We start from the raw sequence: 20,812 nt of genomic DNA on the forward strand, positions 1-20,812 counted from the left end.
TTACTCACCAGATTTCTCATAGGCAATAAAGAGGTCATGGGGAGGATTTCCTACTCTGCAATTGGTTGGAGTTGCCATGGCGCTCGCACAGTTTGCTGATTTTTTTTTCTTTGCAGACACAATGTGAGACAGACCGCCCTTTCATCACAGTAAATATTTTTTTTCTGTCCTTTCAATGTGGCAGTGTGAGCAACTGTTGTGAAGATGTTGTGAGCAATCCGAGACGCCGTTTTATTGTTGATGTTATGTCTTGTTTATTCGTAGAAAATTATACATTCTCACTTTAAACGAGGGAACAAGTGAGTGTCGCGTGCTTTTCTCGCAGACCAGTGTTACTCATTGAACGCAATGAAGTCCATAAACACAATTGACCAGAAAGTGCACGTTCCCGTCATCGTATTATGTCTTACTGAGTGTATAGTGACAGCTAATCCAACACACATGTTAAATGGGAAAAACAAAAAACGAAACAGCTTTGATTTTTCTCAAGGATCACATAATACAAAAGTTTGCACAATCCTGCATTCAGAGACACACAAACACAAGCCTGCTCTAGAGTGTACAGGTTCCCACACTAGCTTTTCCATTAATGTGGTCAGTGATTATTTACAATGAATTGCTGCTCTTGAGGTTAGGGTGGTTTGTAAATGCCCTGTGCTTCACACCTCTTGGTACCTGCTGCCCCCTGATGGTGGAGCACTAGCATCGCATCCAGCGTTTCTTCTTGCTCAGTGGATAACCTCTCTCTGCTTTCAGCTGCTCATTCACTCGCCAGTAGTCGTCTCCCTTGAATATGTATATTTTGCCATTGGTCCAGGTGAAGGCTGCATGAGGAGCGGGTGGCACTCCAGTGAAGAGCATGCTGAGCGGCTTGGGGTAGAAAGTTAGGTCGTTATAGTTCAGCTCATCCCACTGCCAGTGCTCTGATCCCTACACAGGGTGATGGAAATAAAAAAAACAAATGAAGCAATGAGGAATAGAAGGTGTGGATGTAGCTGCATGTTTAAGTGCTTCTCTTCATAGCTACCTTAATGAAGACAAGCTTTTTGTTCTTCTTCAGATACAGGGCTGCATCGATATTAGGGGGAATCCTTTTCAGCTCTTTGGGGTAGCCGTAGTCCAGAACAAAACTGGTATACCTCCACACTTTATTGCCTGTGACCAGAAAGAGCACAAACCTTTCACGCTGACTATTCCGACCCAGAGAGCGGTGGGTAACTGAAGTGTAGCTTGACTGGACTAAAATTACCTTTTAAGAAATATGTCTTGTTGGTTCGCTGAGAGTACACAGCAGCATTTAGGTTTCCTGGGAGGCCTCTCCACAGTCTGTCAATTCTTATAGGTGGGTTGTGTCCCAGGTCAGAGATAGTCCACACATAATCGCCACTAAATGCAAAGGTTTTCTCCCAGGGACCTGATTGAACAAATAATAACAGCTATTCATGAGAAACGATCTGAATAACAAGATCTATTAACCTTTTTAACTCATGGTGACTTTGTAATCTTGGTATCTTGCAGTTTCATTCTTTAAATTAATTTCATGTTTGATGGCCTAATGTAAAGTTAGCTGGTCTAATAAACACTGATCGATAACTTACCTAATATAATCGCATCCAGTGTTGCTGTGCAGGGATCAGGGATATTCTCAGTCCCCTGGCTGCTCACTGTGGGAACCAGACTGTCTGGAGTTGTGGGACTGGCTAACGTGCTTATGATGCGTTTGCCTTAAACAGATAAGTTAAACATTTTAGGACGATTGCATGTTTTCTTATATGCAATCAGAGCCCAGAATCATCACCCTTAAACTGACAAATGTTGTATATGTGCAACATCGACAGCCCAGGTCCAGTAACAGCACCAATCATGTTGCAGGACCCCCTCGACACACTCACCGTATAGTGCCTGGATGCCATTCACGTCATCTGAGTGCAGCCTGAAGTTGACACGGTAACCAGAGTAGACTGGTGCCATCAGAGCGCTTCTGAACTGAGAGTGACCCAGGCCGAGAGCATGGCCAATTTCATGAGCAGCTACAATACGCAGATTAGTGCCATAATATGTTCCCTCAGTCCAGAACTCATCCTCATCAAAGTGGACAATACCCGATTCTGGTGACTCAGCATGGGCCAGTACATGACCTGCACCCAGAGCAAATAAACAGTAACAGTCCCAGCAACCCAGTCACAGACGACCTAGTGACACATGCATTTATAAACAAGACTTACCACGGCCATCAAATGGGACAGAGCAGAATCCATCTTTCTTATGGAAGGAGATCTTTATGTCGGCTCTGCCATAATCGACCTCTCTGAAGGTCAAAGCCGCCACATCGCTCCAGTACTTGAAGGCAGATCGGACGGCATTCCTGACGTCTGACTTGATCATGTCAGGAGTGTAGTTGTAGATGCGATAGGTTAAGCTCCTTTTCCTCCAGCGGCCTAAAAGAGAAGAACATTTTGTTTCTAATGAGTACTAAATCATACTATACCCGGTCATGACAGCTTGTCTTGTGTAATATAGATATATTCTTAACTTTAAAGCCTCAGCATACTAGAAACACTGATGTCTTGCTGCTCGTGGTTTTATGAAACTAAAAAAACTAAACAAAACAAAATAATCAGGAAATTGTGACACTGGCTGGGTATTTTGTATAACAGTTGCAAGTAAATGTTAAAACCACCGATGTACACAATTTGCTTCTCACCCATCACTCTGTACTTGTGAAATTTCTTGTTGAAAGGATCCTCCAAACCACAGCGGGGCTGGTTCATCACTTCCAGTGTGGCTTCATCTAACTCTCCAGTAGGTGGCAGATCATTCACTCTCTGGAAGACACTGATGAATACAAGGAAATCAAACATCTGCAAAGTAATGGAAAAAAAGACATTCCCCACATCTTGTGTAGGGAGTATCGCTCTAACGGATCCTGATCTAACAGCAGATGTTACTGGAAGTGTGTTCTCTGTAGAAATAGCAATAATCTACTTTACCTGAGGGCTTCAATGACCTCCTCTAGGTAACGAGGGTCCAGTGTATCGATGGGCTCATTCAGGTAGCCGTACTGCCTCAAATAAGCCTGTGCATGTGTGAGAAAACAACAAAGCTGTCATGTGCGACCGCGATAAATCAACTAATTTGGCAGGAAAATAAAAAGACATCTATAAACACATCATAAGGACTCACTGATTAGATAAAGTAAAAAGGTCTACTTTTAGAGAAGTTTTCAAACAAGTCACAAAACGACCTGCCATCTTACCGTTGCTTCACTGAACTCCGTCCATGGTACCACTGCGCAAAATACTCCTTTGAGACTGAACACCAGCAGCAGCAGCACCAGCAGCAGTCCTTTGTGCTCCATAATCATCCTCAGATTCAGATTTCACAGCTGGTGCTCCGGAGACGTGCTCAGCGGAGTCCCACAGCAGACTCTTTGTTCTCTTGGCGCTCCAGCGGTTTTTAACTCGTCCGGCGCATGAGTCAGCCCCGCGGCTGTGATGATCCACCTCTGAAGAATGAGGATTACAAGAGCAGCCAGTTGACCTACTATCAACATGTCTGCTGTTAAATTGTACAGCTGTCAGGGAAGACCGAAAGCCCACCCCCCCCTCGCCTTCATGCTCTACACATTAGATGTAGTAAATGTTACAGTAGTGTGGGTTTAGTTTGGTCTTTTTATGAGCTGGTGGAGAGAGGGCCTTCTTCCTGAACACAGCAACACTGATATATCACTATCCAGGATCACAGCAGAGTTGTTCATTCCTTAACACATGACTGGAGTTCAGGTATGGGCCTAAACCACAGGATTTGCCCTGCCCTCTGTTTTCACATTCCTGTCACCCCCACAGCTGTATTACCTGGAACAGATATCTTTAATACACAAACAGATAAAAAGCTTTTGTATTTCCATTTGTGGAACAGTATTCTTAGTGGACCTGCATTTTATTTTTTACCCATTTTTCAAAAATGTTGTTTTGCGATTCTCCTTATTGTCTTTAATTTCACAAATAAGAAAAAAATATACTGTCACACCTGCGGCGGCAATTGTGTGGGGTTGAAGGGAAAATGGACCCAATCGCGGGCACTGACGATGCAATGAGTGAGCTTTATTTACATGAGGTGATAATACAGACAGAGCAGAGATGGGACAGACGGAAACTAAGAACAAACCTAAACTGGGACAATCTAACCAACAAATCTGAATCCGTAACTGACAGGAAAACATACAGGGTGGAACACGGGATGACATGTGGAGGTAACACAGGAAGAAACCGGAAACACAGACGGACCAGTAACAAGCAGAAGAAAACACAGGGCTTATATACACACAGGGGCAATCAGGGAATGGGAGACAGGAGGGAAACAAAGCCGGGAGAAATCAGAACTGACAAGACAAGGGGAAGCAAAACCAGACACACTACACACAGGACAGGGGCTATCAAAGTAAAACAGCAAATACAACAGGTATGAACAAACACGAGCTTAACACAAGACATCAGACATGGCAACAGGGAGGGAACACATAGACGTGGGACCAGCAAAGGCACAGAGACACAGAACAAAAGGAGCTCAAAATACAAAACAAATACCAAACGTAAGAACAAGAAAATCCTAACAAGAATTAACCTGAAACATGAGATAATAATCAAAACCACTGAGTCCACAGACTCAGCACCATGACATTTACAATCAAACGCTCTGAGTGTTCAAGTAAGGCAGAAAGGTGCTATATAAAAACCAGTCCTCATGATCAAGTCCTCATGTTTAGTTTTGCCTTTGGTTTCGATTTCTTCTGCTGCATGTGTATCTTTTTCAGGATTTTTGTACAACTCCACTTCAAACTACAGAACTTGAGATTGTGTATAAAATGTAAATAAAAACATATTGCGATGATTTGGAAATCTCAGAAATCCATATTTTACCTACAATAGAACTAATCAAACTGTTAAAATAACACATTTATGATTTCAAGAAAAACATGAGCTCATTTTTAATTTGATGGCAGACACACATCTCAAAAAGAGGGGCTGTCTAGCTGATAACAAGGTCCTTGACCTCCATCAAAAGCCAACATCTCTGATGGTAAAAGGGTCCATTAGTTCCTTTGGAATTGACAGATTACATCTGGAAATCTGGAAAGACACCGTCAATTCTGAAAGCCATGTACAGGATTTAGAGCAACATATGCTCATTTATTCATACGATGTCTTTTTCAGGAAGCTAATGCTAAGCAACATACTGCATTACTATTAAAACAGTATGGCTTCATAATAGAAGAGTCTGGGTGCTGGCCTGCATGCAGTGCAAACCTTTCATCAACTGCAAACATCTGGAGCAACATGAAATGAAAACCATGACCAAGAAGACTCAGAACTGTTGAGCAGCTAAAATTCATATCAGCCGTGTGAATGGGACAACATTTCTCTCCCGAAAGTCGGGAAGCCGGCCTCCTCTGATTATTTACAGGCTGTTGTTAAAAGAAGATGGGATGCTTCAGTTAGACAGTGGCTATGTTGTATGTTAAAGTGAGCTATGAGCACTGATCAGATCTAAACAAAAATCATGTTACTATTTCTATAACGAGAGAATAATTTAGCATAATCAGCCAAAGTTTTATTCCTTCTTTTTTTCCCCTCCGTGAGCAGCAGAGTCATACTTTTTGATGAGCTTAGCTCATTTGGGAGATTTCCCGATTTCATTCAACCCTGCTTTGGCATCTAATGAAAAAAATTGCAGATGATGGAAGGCTGACATTGTGTTTTCATGTGCATTCTTGAAAATGTCTGCGATATGATTGGAATAGAGCGCTGTGTACTGAAGTGGTATAAATGTACAAGAGCATTAAAGGCAGTAAAACAGCTGGTCTCAAGATGTGAGTGCATGGTTGGCATCGTATAGCCCAGACCTTCCCAAAGTGTGGGGCCCGCCCCCTAGGGGGGGCGCAGAGCAATGGCAGGGGGGGGCGCGGTATGAAAAGGAAAAAAACAAAATGCTTGGACACTACTAGCACAGGGGAGCCCACAGAAATGCAAAGCAGGAGATGAAGCATAGCTGAATATGTTTCCAAACCAACTTCATTCTAAGCCAAAGACTAGAAAATATGGTGAAGCATATCTTCCCTTTGGTTTCACCTGCACAAGTGCCAAGGTAGGTCTCCCCTGCAGAATTGGTTTTCCCTTTGTCAGGAGCAGTGCTGGGTTCTTCCAATCACGGACAAACAGGATCCCACATTCTTGATTTTTAGTTCACAAACACTTGTTATAATAACTAACTACTCCTGACATTTTGGAGATGTTAGCTCTTTATACAGTAAAGTTACAGTGGGATACAAATAATATCAGGCTGATCCTGCCACGATTTGTTCAAATCACGGACAAACAGTATCCCACAGCTGTTTATGTTTTTAACCCCATTTTGCACAGAGAGGCATTTTTTGAAAAATGTATTGATAGCAATGTTGAATATTATTACACAGGAAAAAAAACCCAACTACACGTAAAATAATCACACCGCGACGCCTCTGCCTTTCTAAATAGAGGGACAGTAACTGGTGTAAAACCTGAAGATGGTCAGATTAACAGTATTTTGTCTCTATCTGTCATTCTGCAATTCATCTCATGTAAACAATAACGTGGCGCACAGCGTGACGTGAAAAAGGGCATACAGTGGGGCAAAAAAGTATTTAGTCAGCCACCGATTGTGCAAGTTCCCCCACTTAAAATGATGACAGAGGTCAGTAATTTGCACCAGAGGTACACTTCAACTGTGAGAGACAGAATGTGAAAAAAAAATCCATGAATTCACATGGTAGGATTTGTAAAGAATTTATTCGTAAATCAGGGTGGAAAATAAGTATTTGGTCACCTCAAACAAGGAAAATCCCTGGCTCTCACAGACCTGTAACGTCTTCTGTAAGAAGCTTTTCTGTCCCCCACTCGTTACCTGTATGAATGGCACCTGTTTGACCTCATCATCTGTATAAAAGACACCTGTCCACAGCCTCAACCAGTCAGACTCCAAACTCCGCCATGGCCAAGACCAAAGAGCTTTCGAAGGACACCAGGAAAAGAATTGTAGACCTGCACCAGACTGGGAAGAGTGAATCTACAATAGGCAAGCAGCTTGGTGTGAAAAAATCAACTGTGGGAGCAATCATCAGAAAATGGAAGACATACAAGACCACTGATAATCTCCCTCGATCTGGGGCTCCACGCAAGATCTCATCCCGTGGGGTCAAAATGATCATGAGAACGGTGAGCAAAGATCCCAGAACCACACGGAGGGACCTGGTGAATGACCTGCAGAGAGCTGGGACCAAAGTAACAAAGGTCACCATCAGTAACACACTACAACGGCAGGGAATCAAATCCCGCAGTGCCAGACGTGTTCCGCTGCTGAAGCCAGTGCATGTCCAGGCCCGTCTGAAGTTTGCCAGAGAGCACATGGATGATACAGCAGAGGATTGGGAGAATGTCATGTGGTCAGATGAAACCAAAGTAGAACTTTTTGGTATAAACTCAACTCGTCGTGTTTGGAGGAAGAAGAATACTGAGTTGCATCCCAAGAACACCATACCTACTGTGAAGCATGGGGGTGGAAACATCATGCTATGGGGCTGTTTTTCTGCCAAGGGGACAGGACGACTGATCCGTGTTAAGGACAGAATGAATGGGGCCAAGTATCGTGAGATTTTGAGCCAAAACCTCCTTCCATCAGTGAGAACTTTGAAGATGAAACGAGGCTGGGTCTTCCAACATGACAATGATCCAAAACACACCGCCCGGGCAACAAAGGAGTGGCTCCGTAAGAAGCATTTGAAAGTCCTGGAGTGGCCTAGCCAGTCTCCAGACCTCAACCCCATAGAAAATCTGTGGCGGGAGTTGAAAGTCCGTGTTGCTCGGCGACAGCCCCAAAACATCACTGCTCTTGAGAAGATCTGCATGGAGGAATGGGCCAAAATACCAGCTACTGTGTGTGCAAACCTGGTTAAGACCTATAGTAAACGTTTGACCTCTGTTATTGCCAACAAAGGTTATGTTACAAAGTATTGAGTTGTATTTTTGTTATTGACCAAATACTTATTTTCCACCCTGATTTACGAATAAATTCTTTACAAATCCTACCATGTGAATTCATGGATTTTTTTTTCACATTCTGTCTCTCACATTTGAAGTGTACCTCTGGTGCAAATTACTGACCTCTGTCATCATTTTAAGTGGGGGAACTTGCACAATCGGTGGCTGACTAAATACTTTTTTGCCCCACTGTATACCTTTGACATTGCGTGACGAACTCTGTATTCCTCGTCCACACGTAAAAGCAAAAAAGGAGTTTTAAAAAATCTCTGTTTTCGGTGATTCGGGGCGCGAACATTTTTCATGTAAAACAAAGGGGTCCCCAGCAAAAAAAGTTTGGGGACCACTGGTATAGCCTCACAGGTACCACACAGGCAGTCTGTTACACCAGCAGAGGAGTCTGAATCCACATTTTTTCTTAGGTTAGAGTAATAATTTTTATAACGTGATGTCTTTGCTCATAATTATTCAGTTCTAGCACTGATTTACATAGAAGAAAGAAAGTGTACTTTATTGATCCCCGTGGGGAAATTCCTCTCTGCATTTAACCCATTCACTCAGTGAAGCAGTGGGCAGCCATTGGGAGTGTGTAGGGACGGTACTTTGCTCAGGGGTACCTCAGGGTAACTGTTCAGGGGAATCGAACCCCCGACCTTCCGATCATGGGGCCACCACTCTACCTACTGAGCTATCCCTGCTCCATAGTAGTACTAAGCTAACAAGAATGACTTATATGTCTCAGCTGTCCAGGTTCATGGTAGGCACGAGAGCCTGAAAAGTTGACTGGACTTCTTCAGTTCTTTTAGTTCTAAAAAAAGAAATACAGTAATGGACAACACGAAAATCCCACGGTGCATAAAACCCAGCAACACCCTCAGACAAAAACTGGTTCATTCCAAGGGAAAAAACTCCCAAACACAAGCTAAACAACATAACGTACGCTGTGCAGTGCAGCAAGAGACCAAACAGCCACTCCACAAACACACAGCACAGCATAGAAGAGCCACCTCGTGCCTCAGCTGTAGATCTGGACCTAAAGGGCAAAGGTCACTCTTTCTCATCATATCAATGACCGAGAAGACAGATGGTGTGAAGCAGGAGTGAAAGAGGTCATCAATGTCCAATGTGAACAACCATCATTGAACAAAGGCGGTGACTTACACCAGCTATTAGCCACCTAAAATGCAGTCTTGAGATCTCTTCCCAGGCTGTTCAATGAACACTCACACTTTTCCTTAGGTGACCTCACATGGCAGGGTGGGGCAAGGTCTCACAGGGGGTTTCACCCTTAACCCCTGATGATGGTAATGACCCACGCCTTTTTTCACAGCTTGGCTCATATGAGGACCCTCAGGATTACTTCCAAAACCCCACTAGGGTTTAAATACGTTGTTCTCTCTCCACTATTTGTTTTTAGAAATGAAGAAGCATCTTCAATGAGAGGTGAAACATCTTCCCAAACCTAAAAAACTTTTTCAGTATTTTCTTAATATTTGTCTTTTTATAAAAGATTACAAAAAAAAACAAACAACTGTATTGCAGACTTCAGTTATGTTAATCTCGCATCATACTGGCGAAATATTACCATTTACCATCAATGTGACACAGTTCTGTGTGTTTGCTGACCTCGCAGTAAACCTCAGGCGTCAGCTTTGTGCTTCCTGCCATTTGCATTTGTCATCGTTGTGAAAGTTACAGTTATGTAACTAAAGGGAAAAAAAGGAACAAAAGGAGGGAAGAGTAAGACTAGTATGTACAAAGTGTTCCTTTTTTGGATCGGGCTGCTTTTGAAATCGTAAGACAAACACACACGTATCTAAAGCAAACACAGAGCAGAGCTATGTGACTGACAGGAGGCGTTTTGTGTACCAGCTGGACTGAAAGTTGCTGAAATCTATCCATCTGTAACAACAGCCATCCGTCATCATGGTGTAATTATTCCTTGTACATTAATTTGAGAAAAAAAATTAGTGTGAAAGGCAAAAATCAGGAAAAGCTGAATAACCAGACTTAGGCCAGTGTAAAGTCAAAGTCTTTATTCATTGTAAGCAGTTAAGTGAATTTCATGATTCTCACACTTTCAAATATAATCCACCTGTTAATAAGACTTAAGAGCAGTGTATCGGCATATTTTCATAATGTTGTAAAAATAAAACCTGCAGTTTCTCCAGTTCTTCAAACAAATGCTAAAATGACTAACCGGTACATTTTACTGGTCCTACATATTATCCCCCCGTCCTCTCCCTGAGTGTAAGGAGTCAGCACTCACTTCTCAACAGTATATTTTTTCTGTCCTCTCCTTACCACACAGGGACCTCTGCTGCGCTGCAGCGTTGCCCTGTACACAGCTGGACTTCAGCTGGAACTTCACACTGTAGTTTTGTATTTCATATCTCCTCTGAAAGAGCAGAGGACAGGCCCACAGCATGATTAGTCAACAGAGGGCCACAGTCCACCACTGATGTGCTAACCTAAGCCAAACATTGATTACTTCAACGAGATGGTTACTACAGGTAGATTTTCTTTGAGTAGCTCAAAGTTTCCAAAAGAAAGGAGAAATGAGACCACTACACTCAGTATCACCACTCTTGATTAAAAACAAATCAATACTTAACCCTTTAAAGCCGGTTGCTCCGTTTTGCGTAACTATTTTTAAATCCCGGTAGCACTGCAACCACGTAAGCTAGCGCAATAATTTTTTTTGCATATGAAACCGGAGGAGTTATACTTACATCTTGTGCCATTGTCCTCGGTCACGGTTTCCTTCCACATATAGCTTTGCAAAAACTGCATAAAAAGCACTTGCAGCAACAAAAACACAATATTCCAGAAACACGCTTTCCCGATCCGATCAGCTGTTTGTAACACTTCCTACGTCATCAGCGCAAACTATCTCGTGTCCGCCCTGTCCTGTCCGAAACCGGAAGTGACGTCATTTGCGGAAATGTAGTTTTTTACCATCAGGGTCTTATGAGCCTATACTGGTGTTTTTAAAAGTTATGTTTAACTTTATGACTTTTTGTGTCGTTTCTGGGATGCATAGGACTCATATTGCACTGCTGGAAATAGTTTATTTTGATGCATATGCTGTTTTTTTGCAAATTTGCATTATAATATTTATTTTGGTTTTTCCTGCAGTGTATAAAAATTGGTGTATTTCAAAAATAAAACTATGAAGACACTTAAAATAAATTTCCTGTAGTGGGAAACTATTTTGTGCAACTTTTTTGTATTTACAGTTTTGAGGGTTAAGCCTCTTAAATTTTTTGCAATTTATGTAATTACTATGCACTTAATGCAGACGTATTATTAAAATTTGGACTATAATGGTTGTATTGATGTATATCAACTTGAAATGCTCCCAAAAATGGCTCCACAACATGTAAAAATATAATATGAGCTCTGGCGGATTTGGTTCTATGGTAGGTCTTAAAGGGTTAAAGAACCACTTGGCTTCACTTCAGCTAGATTAGAAATCTTTATAAAAAGTAAATCGCAACTTTTAACCCTTTTAAAAAAAAATGCCCTCATCTTCAGTGTTATAAATATGGATTATAAAAAAGAAATGCTTCATCATTATAAACCACAGAGCTTCAGAGTCAAACGTAACCACAGTTTTGCTTAAGAATAAAAGAAAGTGACTAATAAATGGAGATAACCAGACATTTTTTAATTTGGCTGTTCACAGCCTTGAGCTTCATCCCATGTGCGTACCGCTGCAAATCTCCCTGGCAACAAAATGAATAATTATTTAAGGCTGTTTGTCAAAAATATTTCAAAATGTAGTGCTACTCCTGGTTGATCCTACATTTGCTGATTCCATGATACAAATGTAATTAAAAAAGACAAAAATAGCCCACTCTGAAATGACTCTGTTTAAGCTCTAAGTCTTTTGATTTCTGTACTTCAACCGCTGAGCCTATTCTTCCTCGTCATCCTCGGTGATCTTCACCTTCACTCTGTGCCAGGCGTTACTCAGCAAGCCCCTCACATTCCAGATCGGACCGAATGTGTCCGGCTGCGTGTTGTAACTGTTGTCCACTGCCTTGCAAATGAGCTCCAGCTCTTGGGCCTCTGGAGGAAGAGGAACCGTTATCTCCCACAGCTTCCATGCCCAAGCTCGTCCTAGTGGGGGAGATGTTTGATCTCCTTCCTTGTCGCTGCTCTTCAACTTGGCCACCTTCCACGTCTTCCCTCCGTCCACAGAAACATCGACGCGTATCACCTCTCTGCCCCCGCCGCTCCAAGCGTAGCCCTTCACAGTCAGCATTTCTTCGGTGCGATCGATCACGGAGCCTTCTGCAGGTGTGGTAATGGCAGACTGAACAGGCAGCTCTTGGATGGCTGGAGCAGATTTGTAGTCCACTGTGTCCCAGTCTATTTCAGGGGAGAAACCTTTGTAATCGTTCTGCTGCCAGTGGCTGCTGCTCTCCTGTGCACTGACTACTATTTTACCCAGCCACTTCACGTTGCGTGTGCCCACTACACCTGGTACAACCACACGAATGGGGAAGCCATGGTCGGCTGGAATATCCTTGCCGTTCATTTCATAGGCCAGCAGCACATCACCCTCCTCGCTAACTGCCTTATTTATAGGGATTGAAGCACCGTACGCACTCCCTGTTATTTCTTTATCCAGTCCTTCAAACTGAACGTGGCGAGCCCACTGGGCTACATCTGGCCCGAAACCTGCAGCCAGCAGGACATCCCTGAGCTTGGCGCCGCTCCATGTCGCATTACCAATGGCACCAACGCCCCAGTTCAGTCCCTTAACCTGCCGGGCCTTATTCATCTCACTACGGCGGTTTCCTGCACACTGCAGGGTAGCTGTGATGGTGTGTTTGGGGAATCGAGTCTTCAAGTCTTCTAAAGACAGTGTGAGCACTCCTCTGGGTAGCCCCTCCACATGTAGGCGATATAAATCGGGGTCCACCTGAGGAACCGGGAGGTGGTTTCTTTTGAAGAAGAAAGCAGTGGGCGTGATGTAGCTGTCAGAGAGGATTTCAGGCGGAGGTTCAGCGTTGAAGGGCTTGAGGCTGTTGGCGTGCAGGACAGGGTGACGCTCAGGGTCAGAAGAGTAGGGGTCTGATGATTTAAAAGTATTTTGCTTCTTCAGGTCTTCCGCTTTCAGCTCACCAATCTTGCATCAACCACAGACACAAAGATTTTATTAGACCAAAACTGCAACTGAACTTCTCTTCAGCTCAAGAAGCTAATAAAAACATCAGCCACACATTTTTTTCTCAGTGACCACTTGAGGGAGTGCCAGCATTCAGCTTACAGCCATGAGGTTTTCCTCAGTATATAGTGTGCAGCAGACCTTTTCATATGTGTCTGCACTGAACAGAAGGGCAAGATGAACAGCGTACATTTAAAAAGTTAATTTAAGGATAAATTCAAGCGATGTGCTGCGAAAGCTCATCAACCTCTGTTGCAATTTTTCAAAAACATCTAATGAACAGCATCTACTGTTTTATTATTATGTCAGCTTTTCTTTTGAGTGAGAACCTTATTAAAAGAAAGAGCTCTGCAGGCTTAGCAGTGGGTATGTCTGTGTTGATGTCAAATGAAAGGCTCACACATGTGTTGAGGTCTGCAGTTTGGTTTAAGTGCAAATTTCCACACAGCTATACTGTGTAATATCCCGTTTGACACAACTATTTCCACCCATAAGAAAGTTTTTTCCTGGTAAATTTCTATGAATAGCAGTGTTGCTAAAGCTTTTACACCCACGCTCCCCTTTAGCTAACTTACTACAGGGTTGATTATGTAAAACTCTAACCATGCTCAGTGGTTACACCTGATCTTTTAATACTGAATAACAAACCCCAGTGCAGTACATTTTAACTTCTTAGTATGTAACAGCACTTTAGTTAAATCAACAGAAACAAGCGGGTTTCTCACCTTATACGCAGAGAGCATTTCCAGCACATGCTCCTGATTGTGTACCGCATAAAGCGACCAGAAGGGCTCAATGGCACCACCTGCTGCCATCATGATTTTCTCCCCACCAGGGTGTATGGAAACAAACTCGGTAATGTCATAGACGCCGCCTTGGTAGGTGACCCAAACGCCATCTTTCAGGGAGCGATGCCTTGTAACTTCCTCCTGGCTGATGATAGGAAGCGGGGAGCTCTTCTCTATAGCCTGCACAGAAACAGAGGCATCAGGCATCAGTTTCTATCAAAATAGCAATAAACTAATGGTCATGCACAAACCTATATACTCCCTACTTATTTTAAAAACACCAAAAAGTTCACTGGGATGTCAAAAGAAGAAAATATATGAGCTTTCAACTTTTCAAATTTGAAGCGCTACTGCTGCTTACTACCTTAACATAAAACCGTGTGGCCTTTTTTATTCGATTAAATAAACAACCAGTAAGCAGCTCCTTGAGAGTTAGCACTGACTGCTAGCATACAAGCCTCATTAGGTACAGCCTAATTCCTGGAAAGACATCAGTTGATATTTAACTGTTAAAGTTAAAAAATGTCAGACTTTATGGCAGTTTGGTTATATAATGCTGTCGGTGCTGTTAATCTGGTTGTACTGCTGAGAAAGGGTTTCTGTACGACTGTGGACTTTGCAGGGCAGTGCTCTGTTTTTGCTTGACAAGTTCTGAAGGTACAAAATCTGCTGATGTAGTTGAAGTTATAGTCATTCAATGGCCTGACTAAGGAAGAAAGGGCTCAATGACCCATTGACTTATTTGTTTAGTGTCTACCACAACACCAAGAACCATTTAAAGTCACACTCTACTATGTATTAATAATTTACATACTTTGAACAACTGCATTCATACTTTGAAAAGTTAATGTTTTTTCGCTGAGACAGTGCAATTTTAAATTTTCATTTGCTGCTGTGGTTAAAAACATATGTAGTTAGCATAATTTAGCAAATTATGGCAAAAAAAAGTGCATTAAAATTTAAAAAGAAAGTAAAAATGGACAGATATCATCTGTTCGTAACCTTGTGATGGTGTAGACCATATGCTAGTACAACCCCTGTGCCAGCCAGCAGTCCTGCCAGGACGTGTCTCCAGCTGGCACTGAAGCCATGTTGGTGAAATCTCTGGTCATTGTTGCTGCTGCAGAGACGAACTGCACACGATGCAACTACAGGTGCCACCTGATTTCTGAGAACATTTTAAAAATGAAAATATAACTTTGACATATATATATACAGCAAAATCTACTAGTAAAATTCTAATGAGAATGAAAGTGAATGTTTGGTATGACCACCTTCATTCTTAAACACAGTCTGACTCTCTTAGGCAGCTTTCTTGTCATTTTATTAACTAGTCTTCAGAAGGCTAGACTTCGTGAAGGACATTTAAAGCGCTTCTTTGGATGATGGCTGCTTTTTGTTTGGTTCTCTGTCATAATGATCCCACACTGGGTCAGTAAAGTTGAGGTCTGGGCTCCAGGGTGGCCAATCCATGACTGATGCATGCTTTTACTGCACTGGCAATGTGTTTGGGTTAAGCTGAAAAATGTTCTTGTCAATCAGACACTTTCCAGGTTTAAGGCACTTCTGCATTTTCTTTACTTTTTATTCACTGGAAGCTACAGCCATCATTTGTTTACAGATTATGCCTGTGACAGAAAGCAGAAGTGCACAATGCAAGACAAAAAAAACTAAGAGACATCCTGTAGTTGTCAGGTTTCTGTCAGTTTTAAATGTTCACCAGGTAAAACCTGGAATATCTGTTGCTAATTGCTACTGTAGCCCCAAAATAAAGTGCAAGCTTTTAGATTTATTGTACACTAAAACGTAACCTAACAACTTGTAACACTAAATTAATTTGCAGGTACAGTCTGTTAACCAGAAAGAGTTGTCTTAGTGGAGCTCAGCTACTGAGCTACATCACAAGTAAAAATGAAGTAAATTATATGAAATAAACAGAAATACGTTGTTATAATAATGTACCTGTCAATGCTGAGCAGGCCAATTGGATTCAGCCTGTGGCAGCGTCTGAGGAGCAGCATTGCATTGACGCTCTGACAAAGAAAGAGAAATTTAAAAAAAAAAAAAAAAGCACATGAGCATCATCTGGTAGCTGATCATTATTTTTCCATCCACAATTGGTTAGCAGGTCTTTGGGGCAGATAAATGTACTTCTGAAAATGTCAGTAATGTGAAACATTTCAACAGAGTTCCCAATTTTTACTTGTATAATTCAGTGTTGTTGCACTCCTCAAGAAACTCCAAACTGTGTGTACACTTACAGCCAATGGGTTTTGAGTAAATGACAAACAGAACCTTAAAATGTTCCCATTTCTAATCAACTGACCAACAAACTGTTACTTCATCCTTCAAAAAATAGCCAACCAGCTGAGGGGGAGTGAGCAGGGAGGAGGGGAACGAGGAGGCCAAGGGCTCAATTCACTCTTGTATGTTGTCCAGCAAACAATAACAACTGAGGAATAGTTGATTGACTAACCCGAGAACAATACCATACTAAACTAGAACTACCAACCAAAAACGTATTTACAGACCACTGATAAACCAGAGGATATCACATGAGATAGCTGTGTTTTATCAGGTGATTACACATATCTTATCACAGCAGCCATAAACATTACTTTGACTTATCTGACAGCTTTTACAGAAACAGCACAAGTACAGTCACTGAGGAAATTCTGATTTTCAAAGACTTTCAAGAATGGTAAATGGTAAATGGCCTGCATTTGTATAGCGCTTTTCTAGTCCTTAAGGACCCCAAAGCACTTTACACTACATTCAGTCATTCACCCATTCACACACACATTGACACACTGGCGATGGCAAGCTACATTGTAGCCACAGCTGCCCTGGGGCGCACTGACAGAGGCGAGGCTGCTGGACACAGGCGCCACCGGGCCCTCTGACCACCACCAGTAGGCAAATATGGGGTTAGTATCTTGCCCAAGGATATTTGGCATGCAGCCAGGAGGCACCCTGGGATCGAACCACCGACCTTCTGATTAGTGGCTGACCTGCTCTGCTTTTTTTGGTAACACATCTTTGGAAAGCAACAAGAACAACTGATCCCAGCAAGGTCGGGCAGAGCATAAAGGAGTAAATAAATAACAACACACAACAAATGTTATGTAAATATGTGCCTCAAAGAAAAAAAAAATATTGGCCAATATATTGGAATACTGAATTTACAAATCAACAAAATCCCATATTTGGTCGGGTTCAACATTTTTTGTAAAGTGCTAAATCACCTTGTTTCTGTAGTATCTGCATGGTGTTCCTCAAAGCTAACACTATATGGACAGGACACACTTACACTTCATATGTTTACCACCATGACCTTTCAGCATAGTCTGAACCCCTTACCCTAAAAGTAAATTACATGTATTAGCAAACTTATATAAAATGTATGAAACTAAAATGAAAAGTATAAAATCCTACATTTTAGAAAAAGTAAACTAAAAGGACAATGTGTACTTTCAAAACAACCAAGACATAAATAAAATACAGAGGAATGTCCTTTTTAGTTTGGTCAAACCTGGCAAACAACCAGCATGGACAACATCATCATAATAATAATACCAAAAAAGAGTATGAGGGCACAGAAGCTCCAGGTCCCTGCTGGTTCACGCCGAGTACACATTAACTAAACCGGTTAGAGGCTTCTGATGGCAAGCGAGGGAAAAATCTATTAAAAATCTTCACTGACTATTTTATATTAACCACAGCGAACCAAGGCGGTATTAATCCTAACGAATTCAACACAAGCACAAAGTTTTAATTTATTTTTTTAAATGGCAGCACTTCAATGTTTACGTAACAAACACGCCGGCGTTGCGCTTCATCACCATCCTCACGGCTAACCTAGCTAACATTTCAGTTAGCAAGCATGCTTCTTGTAGCCCTTCCTCACCCAACCTGTAAATAAGTCTTCATGAACAGAAGAAATCTCAGTTTTCTCCCGCTTCTTGGTCCAAACCGCAGCGCACTCACCTCTCCTGTGTTTCTGTGTGCAGGGTTCTGTGTTGTTCAAGATGCCCGAAGGACAGCTACCCTGCGGATCTCTGAACGTATCCACACACACACACACAGTGAACGAGGAACGTTCAAGGAAGCTACTACTTACATCATCCACGTAATGACAGCACAGGGCACGCTTCATCCGCCGAAACAATTAACAAAACAAAATTTTGAATTAGATATTCTCCTGTTTTTTAAAAAAAAAAAAAAAAAACAACAACAACAACAACAACCTCACTACTAACTGTTAAATCTGTCTAACAAATAAAACACCCTTTATATACCCTTAATTAACAATGTACACCTCGTTATTATTTTTTTGCTGCAAAATATAAAACATATTTATTAGCGTATTATCATATAGTTATTAATGTGATATCAACATCTATGGCAGAATTTTACATAACAGGCATTATAAACAATTTGCTAAATTGACTGTGCCAGCAGTGACTTTAACACGCTCAGCTCTACTTAAATGACCAGATAATCCTGAACGCACCTGATTGACAGGTTAAATACTAACTGGTATGCAGAGTACAGCTTGTCCTCCACACCAACAATTGAGATAGAGCAAGAGAACAGAAAACTCAGAGACCACACCCTGAACAAATGCACAAATGTAGAAGCAACTAAAAGCCTTCATGCGCTGGAACAAAGTAGGTGTGGATGTCCTGCACTCGACTACTTTGCCCTGCTAAAACGAGCAAATATAATGAATGGGAACAGCCTCACTTTCACAGAGACAAGAAAGCTCTGTTTGAAGGAGCTGCTAATGTTCCAGACACAAGACTAACTGAATGTATTGTTTCTTCAATCAGCACAGCAGTTTTCCGCTTTGCTCACTAGTCTTTATGCATGGTAAACTTGCAGAAATGGTGGCTGCCGCCTTACTCTACACTTTTGCAGATGTTCTGCTAAAAATTTATATCTGGTCGTTTGATTAATCATTAATTGTTACAACATTTCTGATCAGTATAGCATTATATCAGATAAACATAAATGTTGATTCAATTTATTTATTTTTATAGCGCCAAATCACAACAACGGTCACTTCGAGGCATTTTACATTATAAGGTAAAGACCCTAAATAATAATACTGTCATGGTCCCTGTGCCTCCCCGGCCAGCCCAGTGTGGCCACAAGTGTTGTTGTTTTTCTCTCGCTCTCTCTCTCCTGACTGTCTGCCTGGGCGGAGCTCTGATTGGGCTCCTGCCCTTGGCCACGCACCTGCAGCTGATCTCAAGCGATTGCAGTTCTCTGGCTCTTAAGGCTGGGGCTCTGAGCTATTTGTCGCTGGAATATTGACTAACTCTCGTTAGTATTGCCGGCTTCTTGCAGTTCTACTGTTCCCGTGTTTGCCTTCGACTTACCCTCGTCTGTGTAAATAGGTTACCTGGATCAGCCCTTCTGTGACCCCTGGACCCCGTGAGTGAGAGTGAGCTGCTTGTGTGGAGACTGTTTGGACGAGGAGCAGAGCGAGTGTGAAGAAGTGTGTCTCCCCAGCCTGTTGATCCCCGGGACCCTGGTGTTTTCCCCCACCCCTTCACGTGTATATAGCGCACCAGTGTGATTAATAAAGTGTCGTTGAACCGTGCTACCTCCGTCTGCGCCTGAGTCCGTTCCACTCCCGTGACAAATACAGAGAAAGCGACAATCAGATGAGCCCATATGAACAAGCACTTGGTGACAGTGGAAAGGAAAAACTCCTTTTTAACAGGAACAAACGTTTAGTAGAAGCAGGCACAGGGACAGGGGTGAGGGGAGGAAGACAGAACAAAAGACCTTGTACTTTCTTTTCAAATGCAAGGAATTTGAAGTGAATCCCAAAATTTGGACCAGTAGCATGACATTTATCCATCTGCATTCATTATATTTGTAGAGGTTGTGATAGCTCTGACAGGTTGGCAAAACGGTTACAATACCTTCTCAAATAAGTGCAGATATTATTATGATTGAGCATTATTGCTCCCAGGCACATAGATCCTTATCCATTCGCTTCCGCTTATCCTTTTCAGGGTTCAGGGTTAGATACACCCTGGACAGGTCACACACACACAGAGAGACAGACAACCATTGGGCAATTTGGATTAATCAGTTAACCTATCCCCACAAACTGCATGTCTTTGGACAGTGGGAGGAAGCCAGAGTACCCGGAGGGAACCCACACAAACACAGGGAGAACATGCAAACTCCACACGGAAAGACTTGGCCTGATGGTGGAATTGAACTCAGAAACTTTTTTATTCTGTGCATCTCAGCAGGAAGAGGTGAATGAAACTGCTGTTACAGAAGACAAAATGCCTTTTTCATGATGGCATGGCAACCTGTTTTCTCTTTTAATCCCATCTTTTCAGTTTTATTTTGAGGTCACACCCGCAGTTTCACTTTCCTTTACACAATGGAAAACCCTGCAGTGACTCACATTTTGGAAGAACTTAGCAGTGTGCCCACATTGGTCCACTCTTGTGTTTGATGTGTCAGAGTGTTGCCCCTTTCCTTTGTTTAAACTTGGCCAATATGTGAGCTTTGCCATGTTTGAGTAATCCAGTCAAAACTGGTCTGAGGACGGGGTTGCTATGTCAACAGCAGATTTAGTGGACTGCCCTATCTTTATTTTGGCAATCTCCTGGTACATTTGTGAATGTGTGTGTGATTGGGTGGATGACTGAATGTAGTGTAAAGCGCTTTGGGGTCCATAGGGACTAAGTAAAGCGCTATACAAATACAGGCCATTTACATTTGCACACATAGTCTTCTTG

General features: G+C 42.2%; 2 protein-coding genes across 3 annotated transcripts; both read right to left on the reverse strand.

Moving 5' to 3' along the window:
• Positions 1-40: 40 nt before the first annotated feature.
• On the reverse strand, positions 41-3,391 carry mmp19 (matrix metallopeptidase 19). Its single transcript, XM_006784328.2, has 9 exons — positions 3,257-3,391; positions 2,991-3,076; positions 2,705-2,835; positions 2,226-2,438; positions 1,893-2,138; positions 1,599-1,724; positions 1,250-1,414; positions 1,028-1,155; positions 41-930 (listed from the first exon to the last, which is right to left on the reverse strand). The coding sequence occupies exons 1-9, from the start codon at positions 3,362-3,364 to the stop codon at positions 700-702; spliced, it is 1,434 nt and encodes a 477-aa protein (XP_006784391.1). The 5' UTR covers positions 3,365-3,391; the 3' UTR covers positions 41-699.
• Positions 3,391-18,189, reverse strand: suox (sulfite oxidase). 2 transcript variants are annotated; one of them, XR_015719034.1, is made up of 6 exons: positions 18,027-18,189; positions 16,002-16,072; positions 15,042-15,207; positions 13,977-14,219; positions 10,805-13,212; positions 3,391-3,505 (listed from the first exon to the last, which is right to left on the reverse strand). XR_015719034.1 is itself a non-coding variant. In XM_087840704.1 (5 exons), the coding sequence occupies exons 2-5, from the start codon at positions 16,058-16,060 to the stop codon at positions 11,992-11,994; spliced, it is 1,689 nt and encodes a 562-aa protein (XP_087696830.1). In that variant the 5' UTR covers positions 16,061-16,072; positions 18,027-18,189; the 3' UTR covers positions 9,678-11,991. The 2 variants fall into 2 exon arrangements, 1 of the variants encoding a protein (XP_087696830.1); XM_087840704.1 differs by lacking the exon at positions 3,391-3,505 and having other exon boundaries at positions 9,678-13,212.
• Positions 18,190-20,812: the final 2,623 nt, after the last annotated feature.

This window comes from Neolamprologus brichardi, chromosome 5 (genome assembly GCF_056152115.1).
Source record: "Neolamprologus brichardi isolate AB-2024 chromosome 5, ASM5615211v1, whole genome shotgun sequence".
Classification (NCBI taxonomy): domain Eukaryota; kingdom Metazoa; phylum Chordata; class Actinopteri; order Cichliformes; family Cichlidae; genus Neolamprologus; species Neolamprologus brichardi.

Excerpts from the sequence above, each read along its gene's own strand:
- mmp19 (XM_006784328.2), bottom strand. The coding sequence starts at position 3,364 with ATGATTATGGAGCACAAAGGACTGCTGCTGGTGCTGCTGCTGCTGGTG. Across the intron at positions 2,836-2,990 it reads GAGGTCATTGAAGCCCTCAG|TGTCTTCCAGAGAGTGAATG; the intron begins GTAAAGTAGATT and ends TGTATTCATCAG. Across the intron at positions 1,415-1,598 it reads ACTGGATGCGATTATATTAG|GTCCCTGGGAGAAAACCTTT; the intron begins GTAAGTTATCGA and ends TTGTTCAATCAG.
- suox (XM_087840704.1), bottom strand. The coding sequence starts at position 16,060 with ATGCTGCTCCTCAGACGCTGCCACAGGCTGAATCCAATTGGCCTGCTC. Across the intron at positions 15,208-16,001 it reads GGCCTGCTCAGCATTGACAG|AAATCAGGTGGCACCTGTAG; the intron begins GTACATTATTAT and ends AAATGTTCTCAG. Across the intron at positions 14,220-15,041 it reads ATGGTCTACACCATCACAAG|GCTATAGAGAAGAGCTCCCC; the intron begins GTTACGAACAGA and ends GTTTCTGTGCAG.